Here is a 12,005-nt window from a genome sequence, read left to right on the forward strand (position 1 = left end):
CATTTATGCAACGGCTTCACTGTGGGCACAATCAGAATGCGGATAAGATCAGGACCAAGGACGCATGTTAGACCAGGTGTAAACGAGGCTTTTGGTAGCGCAGGGCACAGATGACCATGTCCGGAGTTGGAGCGCACTACCATTGGCTAAGCGAGCGCTACGTGTACATTACAGCAGCGACAGGTACCTCACATGTTTACAGTTATCTTCATCCTCCGAGTGGAACCTCAGACGCTTCTACCACTTAAGCAAAACGTGCATTCTGAAGATATTATCGATGTTCCATGGTGAAAACTATTCTTCTACATACAGGGGAATCTTACTTTCACTTGAAAGGTAAGTTAAGTTTCAATTTGTTGTCCATTCCATTTTTTCTTCATAGAAATCCAATGAAGTTATATAAATTTAAGACATTCACAGCTTTTTCAACTATTCAAATCAAAATTGACATGACATACAGTCCAGTCCGTAATTATTGGCACCCTTGGTAAAGATTAGCAAAAAAAAAATTGTATAAAATAATTAATACAAATACTGAGCTATATTGTATGCTCAAGAAAGGAGGAAAATGTTATTATTTTATACTAATACAATTGCTCAGAGAAAGATATTTTGTGTAACAAGTAATATATATATATTTTAAAAAGATGATTGTATGCTTGTTTTCAATAGATTTCAATACCTCACCTATCGAGGATAACTGCACTGAGCCTTTTTCTAACATGTTTTATGAGATTGGAGGACACATTGGGAGGGATCTTAGTCCACTCCTCCATACAGATCCTTTCCAGGTCCTTGATATCCGTGCACTTATGGACTCTCCTTTTCAATTCAAACCACAGGTTTTCAATGGGGTTCAAATCCGGAGACTGAGATGGCCATTGCAAAATGCAGATTTTGTGGTCATTGAACCATTTCTTTGTGGATTTTGATGTGCGCTTGGGGTTATTGTCATGCTGGAAGATCCACATTGCTAAATGGCACTTGGATTAGAATCCGTGGTCAGATGACATTAAAACAAGAGCTCTTCGGCCATGCATCACTGAGCAGCTCGGGCCCGGGTTTCCCTTTGTAATCCATAATAGTTTTCAAGCCCTGCCACATCCGACGAGCGTCAGAGCTGGTGTAGTAGGATTCAATCATTGTCCTGTATTGACGCTTTGCCTGTTAGATGGTTCGTCTGAGGCTATAGCGGGATAAAAAATATTAAAACATACAGTGAAGCCGCTCATCATTTACCAGGTAGTCATCTAACAGACTCACATCCAGAGTGATCCAAAAGGGAACATCGACAGATCTCCCACCAAGTCAAAACGGGGGCTCGAACCAGCGACCTATCTGCCACCGGCTATGCTTCTAACCGCCAGGCCACCAACCATCCAATATCCCCCCACTGTTCCCCGAGAGCTGCACCTCAACCATCCCGAGAACCACGCCCCCACCCCGAAAAAAAAAAAAAAACTCTTCCTCCATTCCCCAACCCCAAACCCTCCCAAGCCACGGTTCCCCAATGCATCATCAATCAACAAAATGAACAAAAGAGGAAAAAGAGAATGTGTACACACGTACAAGCACCTGCTCATCAACAGCCTCAGGCAAACAATCATTGGATGTAACAGCATTGCTCCTCAGCATCATTCAAACATTTCTTATAAGCGTCTGGATTAGTGTTCCGCTCCATGTAATCCATGACTTCTGGTTGGGATATGTACGTACGGTCATTGTGGGGACGACGTCATCGATACACTTATTTATGAAGCCAGTGACTGAGGTGGTATACTCCTCAATGCCATCGGATAAATCCCGGGAACATATTCCAGTCTGTGCTAGCAAAACAGTCTTGTAGCGTAGCATCTGCGTCATCTGACCACTTCCGTATTGAGTGAGTCACGGGTACTTCCTGCTTTAGTTTTTGCTTGTAAGAAGGAATCAGGAGGATCGAATTATGGATAGATTTGCCAAATGGAGGGCAGAGTAGAGCTTTGTACGCGTCTCTGTGTGTGGAGAAAAGGTGGTCTAGAGTTTTTTTCCCTCTGGTTGCACATGTGACATGCTGGTAGAAATGAGGTTAAATGGATTTAAGTTTGCCTGCATTAATGTCCCCAGCCACTAGGAGCGCCGCCTCTGGATGAGCATTTTCTTGTTTCCCTATGGCCTTATACAGCTTGTTGAGTGTGGTCTTAGTGCCGACATCGGTTTGTGGTGGTAAATAGACAGCTACGAAAAATACAGATGAAAAGTCTCTTGGTAGATAGTGTGGTCTACAGCTTGAGGTACTCTACCTGAGGCGAGAGATCTAAGATCCCTCCTTGTGTGTTCTCTAATTTCATATAACGTTTTAGAAAAAGGCTCAGTGCCATTATCCTCGCAATGTGAGGTATTGAAAGTTATTGAAAATAGGGTTGCAAATCATTTTTTTTATATATCTATATTTTTTACTGGTTAAATAAAACTTGCCATATGTATGTTGTTTGTATAAAAATATTATCAATCTAACCTTAATAATCTTTTCATAATAAGCAAAAGCCTAAAAGTGTTACTTTGTTACCCAACTCATCATCACAATGAGATAATACTGAATGTATAATTTTTGTAAATACTACGGTATGTAGTTGGTTTTATGCTGTGAAAAAACTGTTAGAATAACTTGCTGTATAGCAGAATAGCCCCTTGCAGTGATTTCACCTGTTACCATGTTACATGAATGGCGTCTGATGAAGCATACCAGTAGGCCAGCAGCCTTCACACAGACACACATTTCACATCATAGATAGCCTATATCTCAGACAGGTTTACTGTTAATCTCACACAGTGATCTGCAATTTAAAGGAGCAATCTGTGATTGCTACATCTGCGATTGCTACATGCAACTGTCGTACCCCATCAGAATCCAAAATATATGCTTGTTTTACTCAATTGTTTGTAAACGATTTAATTGTAAACCCACAATGTATAGTCTCAAGGCATGTTTAAAACTATAACTGTGATATCATGGATGGTCAGTCCTTGCATTCATAGCTCTGTTTATGAATTTGAAAGTGGTAACATTTCTTCAGTGCCTCAGCTGTTTACCAAATCAGTGGCGGGGTGGCGCTTTGTCGTTTGAAGTGCAGATTTCCCCTTTAAGTTATGAGATGGAGTACACAAGGGTAAAATCTCTCTCCCCAAAATTGTCCTGTACTTTTCTGTCCCCTGTCTGTATTAAAAGAGCGTAACCTTGAGTTGGGTATTATCTGGAGGCCTGGGTAACCTACAGTAGGATAAAACAGGTGGAGATTACATTATAGCATTTTCACACACTGGCTGATTAGATAGACACTGTGTTTCTTACATTTTTCTTCACGCCAAAAGAAAATACATATTCATTTAAAACTGAATAAAAACAATTCTAAAAAGGCCATATTTCTGTCTTATTGTAATATAACATATATAACTTTAATCATTAATCATCATAAACAGCAGGTTTAGTTCCATTAGCTAATTACAATGTAATTACAGTGTAATCAGCATTTCACGGTGAGGTTTACACTGAATTCACTGAATTCGGCGCATGTGATGAAGTTTGATTTGATTTTAGAACTTGGGTTTGTCAATTCGTAGTTGTTTTTCTGAGTAATAACGACTCAAACTCAAGTACCCCCTGTATAGTTTTATTTAAAAAAAAAATATTTCCCCTTTATTTAACCAGGTAGGTCAGGTAGGCCAACTGTGTCCTGGCCAAGATAAAGAAAACAGTGCGACAAAAACAACAAGAAAGAGTTACACATGGGATAAACAAATGTACAGTCAATAACACAATAGAAAAATCTGTATACAGTGTGTGCAAATGAAGTAAGGAGGTAAGGCAGTAAATAGGCCATAGTGGTGAAGTAATTACATTTTAGCAATTAACAATGGAGTGATATATGTGCAGATGAGGATGTGCAAGTAGAAATACTGGTGTGCAAAAGAGCAGAAAAACAAAAACAAATATGGGGATTAGGTAGGTAGTTGGATGGGCTATTTACAGATGGGCTATGTACAGCTGCAACAATCGGTAAGCTGCTCTGACAGCTGGCGCTTAAAGTTAGTGAGGGAGATATGAGTCTCCAACTTCAGTGATTTTTGCAATTCGTTCCAGTCATTGGCAGCAGAGAACTGGAAGAAAAGGCGGACAAAGCAGGTGTTGGCTTTGGGGAGGACCTGTGAAATATACCTGCTGGAGCGCGTGCTACGGGTGGGTGTTGCTACGGTGACCAGTGATCTGAGATAAGGCAGAGTTTTACCTAGCAGAGACTTATAGATGACCTGGAGCCAGTGGGTTTGGCGACAAATATGTAGCGAGGACCAGCCAAATAGACTGCATCCAATTTGCTGAGTAGAGTGTTGGAGGCTATTTTGTAAATTACATTGCCAAAGTCAAGGATCGGTAGGATAGTCAGTTTTGCAAGGGTATGTTTGGCAGCATGAGTAGAGGCTTTGTTGCGAAATAGGAGGCTGATTCTAGATTTAATTTTGGATTGGAGATATTTAATGTGAGTCTGGAAGGAGAGTTTACAGTCTAACAACACCTAGGTATTTGTAGTTGTCCACATATTCTAAGTCAGAACCGTCCAGAGTAGTGATGCTAGGTCGGGCGGGCGAGTGTGAGCAGCGATTGGTTGAAGAGCATGCATTTAGTTTTACTAGTGTTTAAGAGCAGTTGGAGGCCACGGAAGGAGTGTTGTATGGCATTGAAGCTTGTTTGGAGGTTTGTTACCAGTGTCCAAAGAAGGGCCAGATGTATACAGAATGGTGTCGTCTGCGTAGAGGTGGATCAAATAATCACCCGCAGCAAGAGTGACATCATTGATATATACAGAGAAAAGAGTCGGCCCGAGAATTGAACCCTGTGGCATACCCATAGAGACTGCCAGATGTCCCCGATAACAGGCCTTCCGATTTGACACACTGAGCTCTATCTGAGAAGTTGTTAGTGAACCAGGCGAGGCAGTCATTAGAGAAACCAAGGCGTTGGGTCTGCCGATAAGAATATGGGGATTGACAGAGTCGAAAGCCTTGGCCAGGTCGATGAAGACGGCTGCACAGTACTGTCTTTTATCGAGGACCTTGAGCGTGGCTGAGGTGCACCCGTGACCAGCTCGGAAACCGGATTGCATAGGGGAGAAGGTATGGTGGGATTTGAAACGGTCGGTGCTTGGTTTGTTAACTTGGCTTTCGAAGACTTTAGAAAGGCAGGGCAGGATGGATATAGGTCTGTAACAGTTTGGGTCTAGAGTGTCTCCCCCTTTGAAGAGGGGGATGACCGTGGCCACTTTCCAATCTTTAGGAATCTCAGACGATACGAAAGAGAGTTTGAACAGACTAGTAATAGGAGTTGCAACCATGGCGGAGGATAATTTTAGAAAGAGAGGGTCCAGATTGTCTCGCCCAGCTGATTTGTAGGGATCCAGATTTTGCAGCTCTTTCAGAACATTAGAGGTCTGGATTTGAGTGAAGTAGAAAAGGGGGGGCTTGGGCCAGTTGCTGCGGGGGGTGCAGAGCTGTTGGCCGAGGTTGGGGTAGCCAGGTGGAAAGTATGGCCAGCCATAGAGAAATGCTTATTGAAATTCTTGATTATTCTGTATACAGAATGGTGTCGTCTGCGTAGAGGTGGATCAAATAATCACCCGCAGCAAGAGTGACATCATTGATATATACAGAGAAAAGAGTCGGCCCGAGAATTGAACCCTGTGGCATACCCATAGAGACTGCCAGATGTCCCCGATAACAGGCCTTCCGATTTGACACACTGAGCTCTATCTGAGAAGTTGTTAGTGAACCAGGCGAGGCAGTCATTAGAGAAACCAAGGCGTTGGGTCTGCCGATAAGAATATGGGGATTGACAGAGTCGAAAGCCTTGGCCAGGTCGATGAAGACGGCTGCACAGTACTGTCTTTTATCGATGGCGTTTATGATATTGCTTAGGACCTTGAGCGTGGCTGAGGTGCACCCGTGACCAGCTCGGAAACCGGATTGCATAGGGGAGAAGGTATGGTGGGATTTGAAACGGTCGGTGCTTGGTTTGTTAACTTGGCTTTCGAAGACTTTAGAAAGGCAGGGCAGGATGGATATAGGTCTGTAACAGTTTGGGTCTAGAGTGTCTCCCCCTTTGAAGAGGGGGATGACCGTGGCCACTTTCCAATCTTTAGGAATCTCAGACGATACGAAAGAGAGTTTGAACAGACTAGTAATAGGAGTTGCAACCATGGCGGAGGATAATTTTAGAAAGAGAGGGTCCAGATTGTCTCGCCCAGCTGATTTGTAGGGATCCAGATTTTGCAGCTCTTTCAGAACATTAGAGGTCTGGATTTGAGTGAAGTAGAAAAGGGGGGGCTTGGGCCAGTTGCTGCGGGGGGTGCAGAGCTGTTGGCCGAGGTTGGGGTAGCCAGGTGGAAAGTATGGCCAGCCATAGAGAAATGCTTATTGAAATTCTTGATTATCGTGGATTTATCGGTGGTGACAGTGTTTCCTAGCCTCAGTGCAGTGGGCAGCTGGGAGGAGGTGCTCTTATTCTCCATGGACTTTACAGTGTCCCAAAACATTTTGGAATTAGTGCTGCAAGATGCACATTTCTGTTTGAAAAAGCTAGCCTTTGCTTTCCTAACTGACTGTATATATTGGTTACTCACTTCGCTGAAAGGTTGCATATCGTTGGGACTATTGGATGCTAGTGCAGTACACCACAGGATGTTTTTGTGCTGGTCAAGGGCAGTCAAGTCTGGAGTAAAGCAAGGGCTATATCTGTTCTAAGTTCTAAATTTTTCAAAAGGGGCATGATTATTTAAGATGGTGAGGAAAGCACTTTTAAAGAACAACCATGCATCCTCTACTGACGGGATGAGGTCAATATCCTTCCAGGATACTCAGGCCAGGTCGATTAGAAAGGCCTACTTGCAGAAGTGGGAGTGTTTGACAGTGATGAGGGGTGGTTGTTTGACCGCGGACCTATAACGGACGCAGGCAATGAGGCAGTTGTTGCTGAGATCCTAGTTGATAACAGCAGAGGTGTATTTAGAGGGCAGGTTGGTTAGGATGATATCTATGAGGGTGCCCATGCTTATGGATTTTGGGTTGTACCTGTTAGGTTCCTTGATAATTTGTGTGAGATTGAGGGCATCTAGCTTAGATTGTAGGACGGCCGGAGTGTTAAGCATATCCCAGTTTAGGTCACCTAACAGTACGAACTCTGGAGAGAGATTGGGGTCAATCAATTCACATATGGTGTCCAGGGCTCAGCTGAGAGCAAGCGGCAACAGTGAGAGACTTATTTCTGGAGAGATGGAATTTTAAAAGTAGAAGCTTGAACTGCTTGGGCATAGACCTGGATACTATGACAGAACTCTGCAGGCTATCTCTGCAGTAGATTGCAACTCCGCCCCCTTTAGCAGTTTTATCTTGATGGAAAATGTTGTGGTTGGGGATGGAAATTTCAGAATTTTTGGTGGTCTTCCTAAGCTAGGATTCAGACACGGCTAGGACATCAGGGTTGGCAGAGTGTGCTAAACCAGTGAATAAAGCAAACTTAGGGAGGGGGCTTCTGATGTCAACATGCATGAACCCGAGGCTTTTATGGTTACAGAAGTCAACAAATGAGAGCGCCTGGGGACACACAGGGCCTGGTTTAACCTCTATATCACCAGAGGAACAGAGGAGGAGTAGGATGAGGGTACGGCTATAGGAAATGGTCATCTAGTGCGTTGGGAACAGAGAATAAAAGGAGCAGATTTCTGGGCGTAGTAGGATAGATTCAGGGCATAATGTACAGACAATGGTATGGTAGGGTGCGAGTACAGTGGAGGTAAACCTAGGCATTGAGTGACGATGAGAGAGGTTGCATCTCTGGAGGCACCAGTTAAGCTAGGTGAGGCCTCTGCATGTGTGGGGGTGGGACAAGGGGGCTATCTAAGGCATGTTGAGCGGGACTAGTGGGTAGCCCAGTGGTTAGAGCGTTGGACTAGTAACCAAAAGGTTGCAAGCTTGAATCCCCAAGCTGACAAGGTACAAATCTGTTGTTCTGCCCCTGAACAGGCAGTTAACCCACTGTTCCTAGGCCGTCATTGAAAATAAGAATTTGTTCTTAACTGACTTGCCTAGTAAAATAAAAGTAAAATTTAAATTAAATGTTGAGCGGGACTAGGGGCTCCGCAATAAAATAAAACAATGAGAGCTGCCCTAAACAACAGTATACAAGGCATATTGACATTAGAGAGAGGCATAAAGCAATCACAGGTGTTGATTGGGGGAGCTAAAACAACAAAGGGTAAGACAACAACGGATAAACAGCTAAGACAACAACAACAACGGATGAATGGGCAGAGAGGGTCAGTTAGCTATACACAGGCCTGTGTTCGAGGCTGGGGCCAACAGATAAACAAAATGAAGTACAGTGTTAATGAACAGTCCAGCAGGCATCAGCAGTGTAGTTGAGTGATCATAGGGGCCAATGAGCAGCAATAGATGAAACAGGGAGCCGTTCAGTAGTAGTTACTACGCTAGGCGAGCGGGAGACACAGCGTTCAGAAAGCTAGCGGGCCGGGGCCAGCAGATGGGTCTTCACCGACATCCACAACGCAGAAGCCAGTAGACCAGTCATGATGGATCGGCGGGGCTCCGTGTCCAGGCCAAATGGCAAGAGAGGTATTGTAGTTGGTGTACTTGGTTGGCTAGCCGGGAGATGGGCCTAGCTCGAGGCTAACTGGTGCTTGCCTCTGGACAGGGGCGTTAGCCACAATAGCCACTCGGTAGCAGCTAGCTAGCTGCGATGATCCAGTGTAATGGTCCAGAGCTTGCAGCAGGAATCCGGTGATGTAATGGAGAAAAGCAGTCTGATATGCTCAGGTCTGATAGCGCGCTGTGCAGACTGGAAGGTATTATCCGCGCTAAATGGCTGGTGTCTGAGCTAAACGTAATGACCGCCAGCAGTAGCTAACAATGACTAAATAGCTAGTAGCTAATTAGCTGGCTAGCTTCTAGCTTCTGGCTAGCTTGCCTCAGTTAAAAGGTCTAGGTTGCAGAAAGGTATATTTAATTCGAAAAATGGAAAAAAGAGATTGAAATATATAAAAAAAATAAAAAAAAGGATATATATATATAGCCTCATTATTGTTATTTTATTATTATTATTGTTTTTAAACTTTAGTTAATTTAGTAAACATGTGACAAATAAAATTTGATTGGATGATTTGATTTGAGAGTGAAGGGGAAAATGGTGGTCAAAAAACTGTATATTCCAACTTGAGTATTTAAACTAATCTGTAACACTGTAGCCCTCAGGGCAAAGGCACTGCCACTTGTTTGCTTATCTTTTCCTTGACAAGTCCTTTCTATAACCAGTTGTTGTTCCTGTTGTCTTTCAAGGCTGTTGTGAGGAAGAGGGGTAACTGAATCAGGCTGAAGGATGAAGTCTAAAGGCAAGGTCGCTAAGTCATGCAGAAAACCCTGGACCGAGCCAGACCTGGACCTTGAACCAGAGAACAGAGAACCAGGCACCAGCGAACAGGAGGGCTCTGAGGCCTCGGTCCGTATTGGAGGCTCCTGGAGAGGCGTTCTGAGGGGCGGGGACCGCGAGCGAGGCGGAGGCGGTGGCACCACCCACGGCCCCCACAGGTACCGACGGTCTCACAACAGCAACAAAGAACGCAACGTCCGGCGGCTGGAGAGCAACGAGCGGGAGCGCCAGCGCATGCACAAACTTAACAACGCCTTCCAGGCTCTTAGAGAGGCCATTCCACATGTCAAAATGGACAAGAAGCTCTCCAAGATCGAGACGCTGACGTTGGCTGAGAACTACATCAAGTCCCTGACCTCCATCATCCTGGGGATATCTAGCGCCCGCCTGCCTCCTGGTGAGACACCGACAGAGGCTAGCGCTGCCAGACTGCTCCAGTGTTACCAGCAGCACCTGGAGGAGGACGGGGATGAGAGCCTGTCTCAGTTCCTCACCCAAATCCACAGCTTCAGCCAGGAGAGCTAACAGCTAGCCTCAGTTCCTCACCCAGATCCACAGCTTCAGCCAGGAGAGCTAACAGCTAGCCTCAGTTACTCACCCAAATCCACAGCTTCAGCCAGGAGAGCTAACAGCTAGCCTCAGTTCCTCACCCAGATCAACAGCTTCAGCCAGGAGAGCTAACAGCTAGCCTCAGTTCCTCACCCAGATCCACAGCTTCTGCCAGGAGAGCTAACAGCTAGCCTCAGTTCCTCGCCCAGATCCACAGCTTCAGCCAGGAGAGCTAACATCTAGCCTCAGTTCCTCACCCAGATCCACAGCTTCAGCCAGGAGAGCTAACAGCTAGCCTCAGTTCCTCACCCAGATCCACAGCTTCAGCCAGGAGAGCTAACAGCTAGCCTCAGTTCCTCACCCAGATCCACAGCTTCTGCCAGGAGAGCTAACATCTAGCCTCAGTTCCTCACCCAGATTCAAAGCTTCAGCCAAGAAAGTTAATAGCCAGCAGGTGCTAACTCCACAGCCAAAGAGTTGAAGCATCCAGGCTTAACTTGGGGAGCGAATCTCAACTGAAACCCTATCTACCATATTGTACACTTCTACTCTACTTATGACCATGGCCAAAAGTAGTGCACAGATTGGGGAAAGTTGTCATCTGAGATGCAGCCTTATACTCCGACAAGCTAGTGAGCTATAGTGACATACCTGACCATGCACTAAATGGAGCACACAAGAAGGTGAGCTGATTTGGAGCACTGTACCCTTGACATTCATTCTCAGAAACTTATTGGTGGAGTACAAGTGAAGACAGACAGACAGGCAAAGAGCACCAGCAGCCTGTGGAATATGTCAGATTAGACAAAGGCCTAGCCAGAGCTGTGACAGACAGAATCCCCAAAGGACCATGATATAACTTCTAGAACAGGGGAACTTAAAGTTAATCTCATGTGGGATTCTGATTCATTCTGATATGTGGTGAGAACCAAGTCAAAGAACATTCCAGCGTAATTTAATCTGTTTTCTTTATTTTTTCTGTCATTTTTCCTAGCTGGTGATTAACTGTAGTTACCTGATTGGTCAGAAATGTAAAATAACTGATTGTTAAAGTATAGTTCTCCAGCATACACTGTAGCCCACAGGGGCCCAAGCTGTGTATATAGGACAGGCCACCCCTGCTGTAGATAGGACAGGCCACCCCTGCTGTAGATAGGACAGGCCACCCTAGCTGTAGATAGGAAAGGCCACCCCTGCTGTAGATAAATACATGTTTTCAACCTTTTAAGAACAATGTTTGTTTTCCCAGCTGAGCACTACCTCTGGACACAACAGTCACATACAGGACAAGGATATGCGTACCTATACTGGTCCCACAGACTGCCTCTCGACACAACAGTCAAGTACAAGACAAGGATATAATTCCCTATAGTTGTCCCACAGACTTTAGTCAAATACTGTACTGTTTAAGGAAGGGAAAGAATACACATTGTAATTTAAACGAAGTGTAAATTATTAGAAACATATTTGTATGTATATATTTTATTTGGGGGTGGTTGACACAGTTCTTAAATTGCAGAGTGGAAGACAGGTAGGTGAGACAAACATTTTAAAGGGTTGGAGCAGGGAATTGAACTCATGCCTCTGGTGGGAAGAGGAAGCCAGCAGTGTTATCGCTAGACCACAGAGCCATATGTGTACATGTCAAAATGTACAGTATGTGTTGACCAAGTTGTTTTACCTCCATGACCCTCTGGTATCTTGTGTTTTTATGGTTCTTGGCCATGGATGTCTGTAGCTCAGTTGGTAGAGCATGGGGCTTCCAATGCCAGGATAGTGGGTTCAATTACCACTTGTACACAGAAAGTATGCAAACAAGACTGTAAGTTACCTGGAATAAATGCATCAGCAAAATGGCATATTTTATTAGAACAGTGGTGTGTGTGTGAAAGGTGAATGTAATAATTATGTTGCTCTTACAATGTGTGTTTGAATGATACTTCTGTAATATCTTTAAAATCCTGAGTTCTCCTGAGACTCCAAGAAA

General features: G+C 44.5%; 1 protein-coding gene across 1 annotated transcript; it reads left to right on the top strand.

The window, feature by feature from the left end:
* The first annotated feature begins 10 nt into the window (after positions 1-10).
* Positions 11-11,879, top strand: LOC109900024 (class A basic helix-loop-helix protein 15). Its single transcript, XM_020495743.2, has 2 exons — positions 11-336; positions 9,379-11,879. Exon 2 carries the CDS (start codon positions 9,419-9,421, stop codon positions 9,992-9,994), a length of 576 nt encoding a protein of 191 aa, XP_020351332.1. The 5' UTR covers positions 11-336; positions 9,379-9,418; the 3' UTR covers positions 9,995-11,879.
* Positions 11,880-12,005: the final 126 nt, after the last annotated feature.

Source organism: Oncorhynchus kisutch, linkage group LG11 (assembly GCF_002021735.2).
Source record: "Oncorhynchus kisutch isolate 150728-3 linkage group LG11, Okis_V2, whole genome shotgun sequence".
Lineage (NCBI taxonomy): Eukaryota > Metazoa > Chordata > Actinopteri > Salmoniformes > Salmonidae > Oncorhynchus > Oncorhynchus kisutch.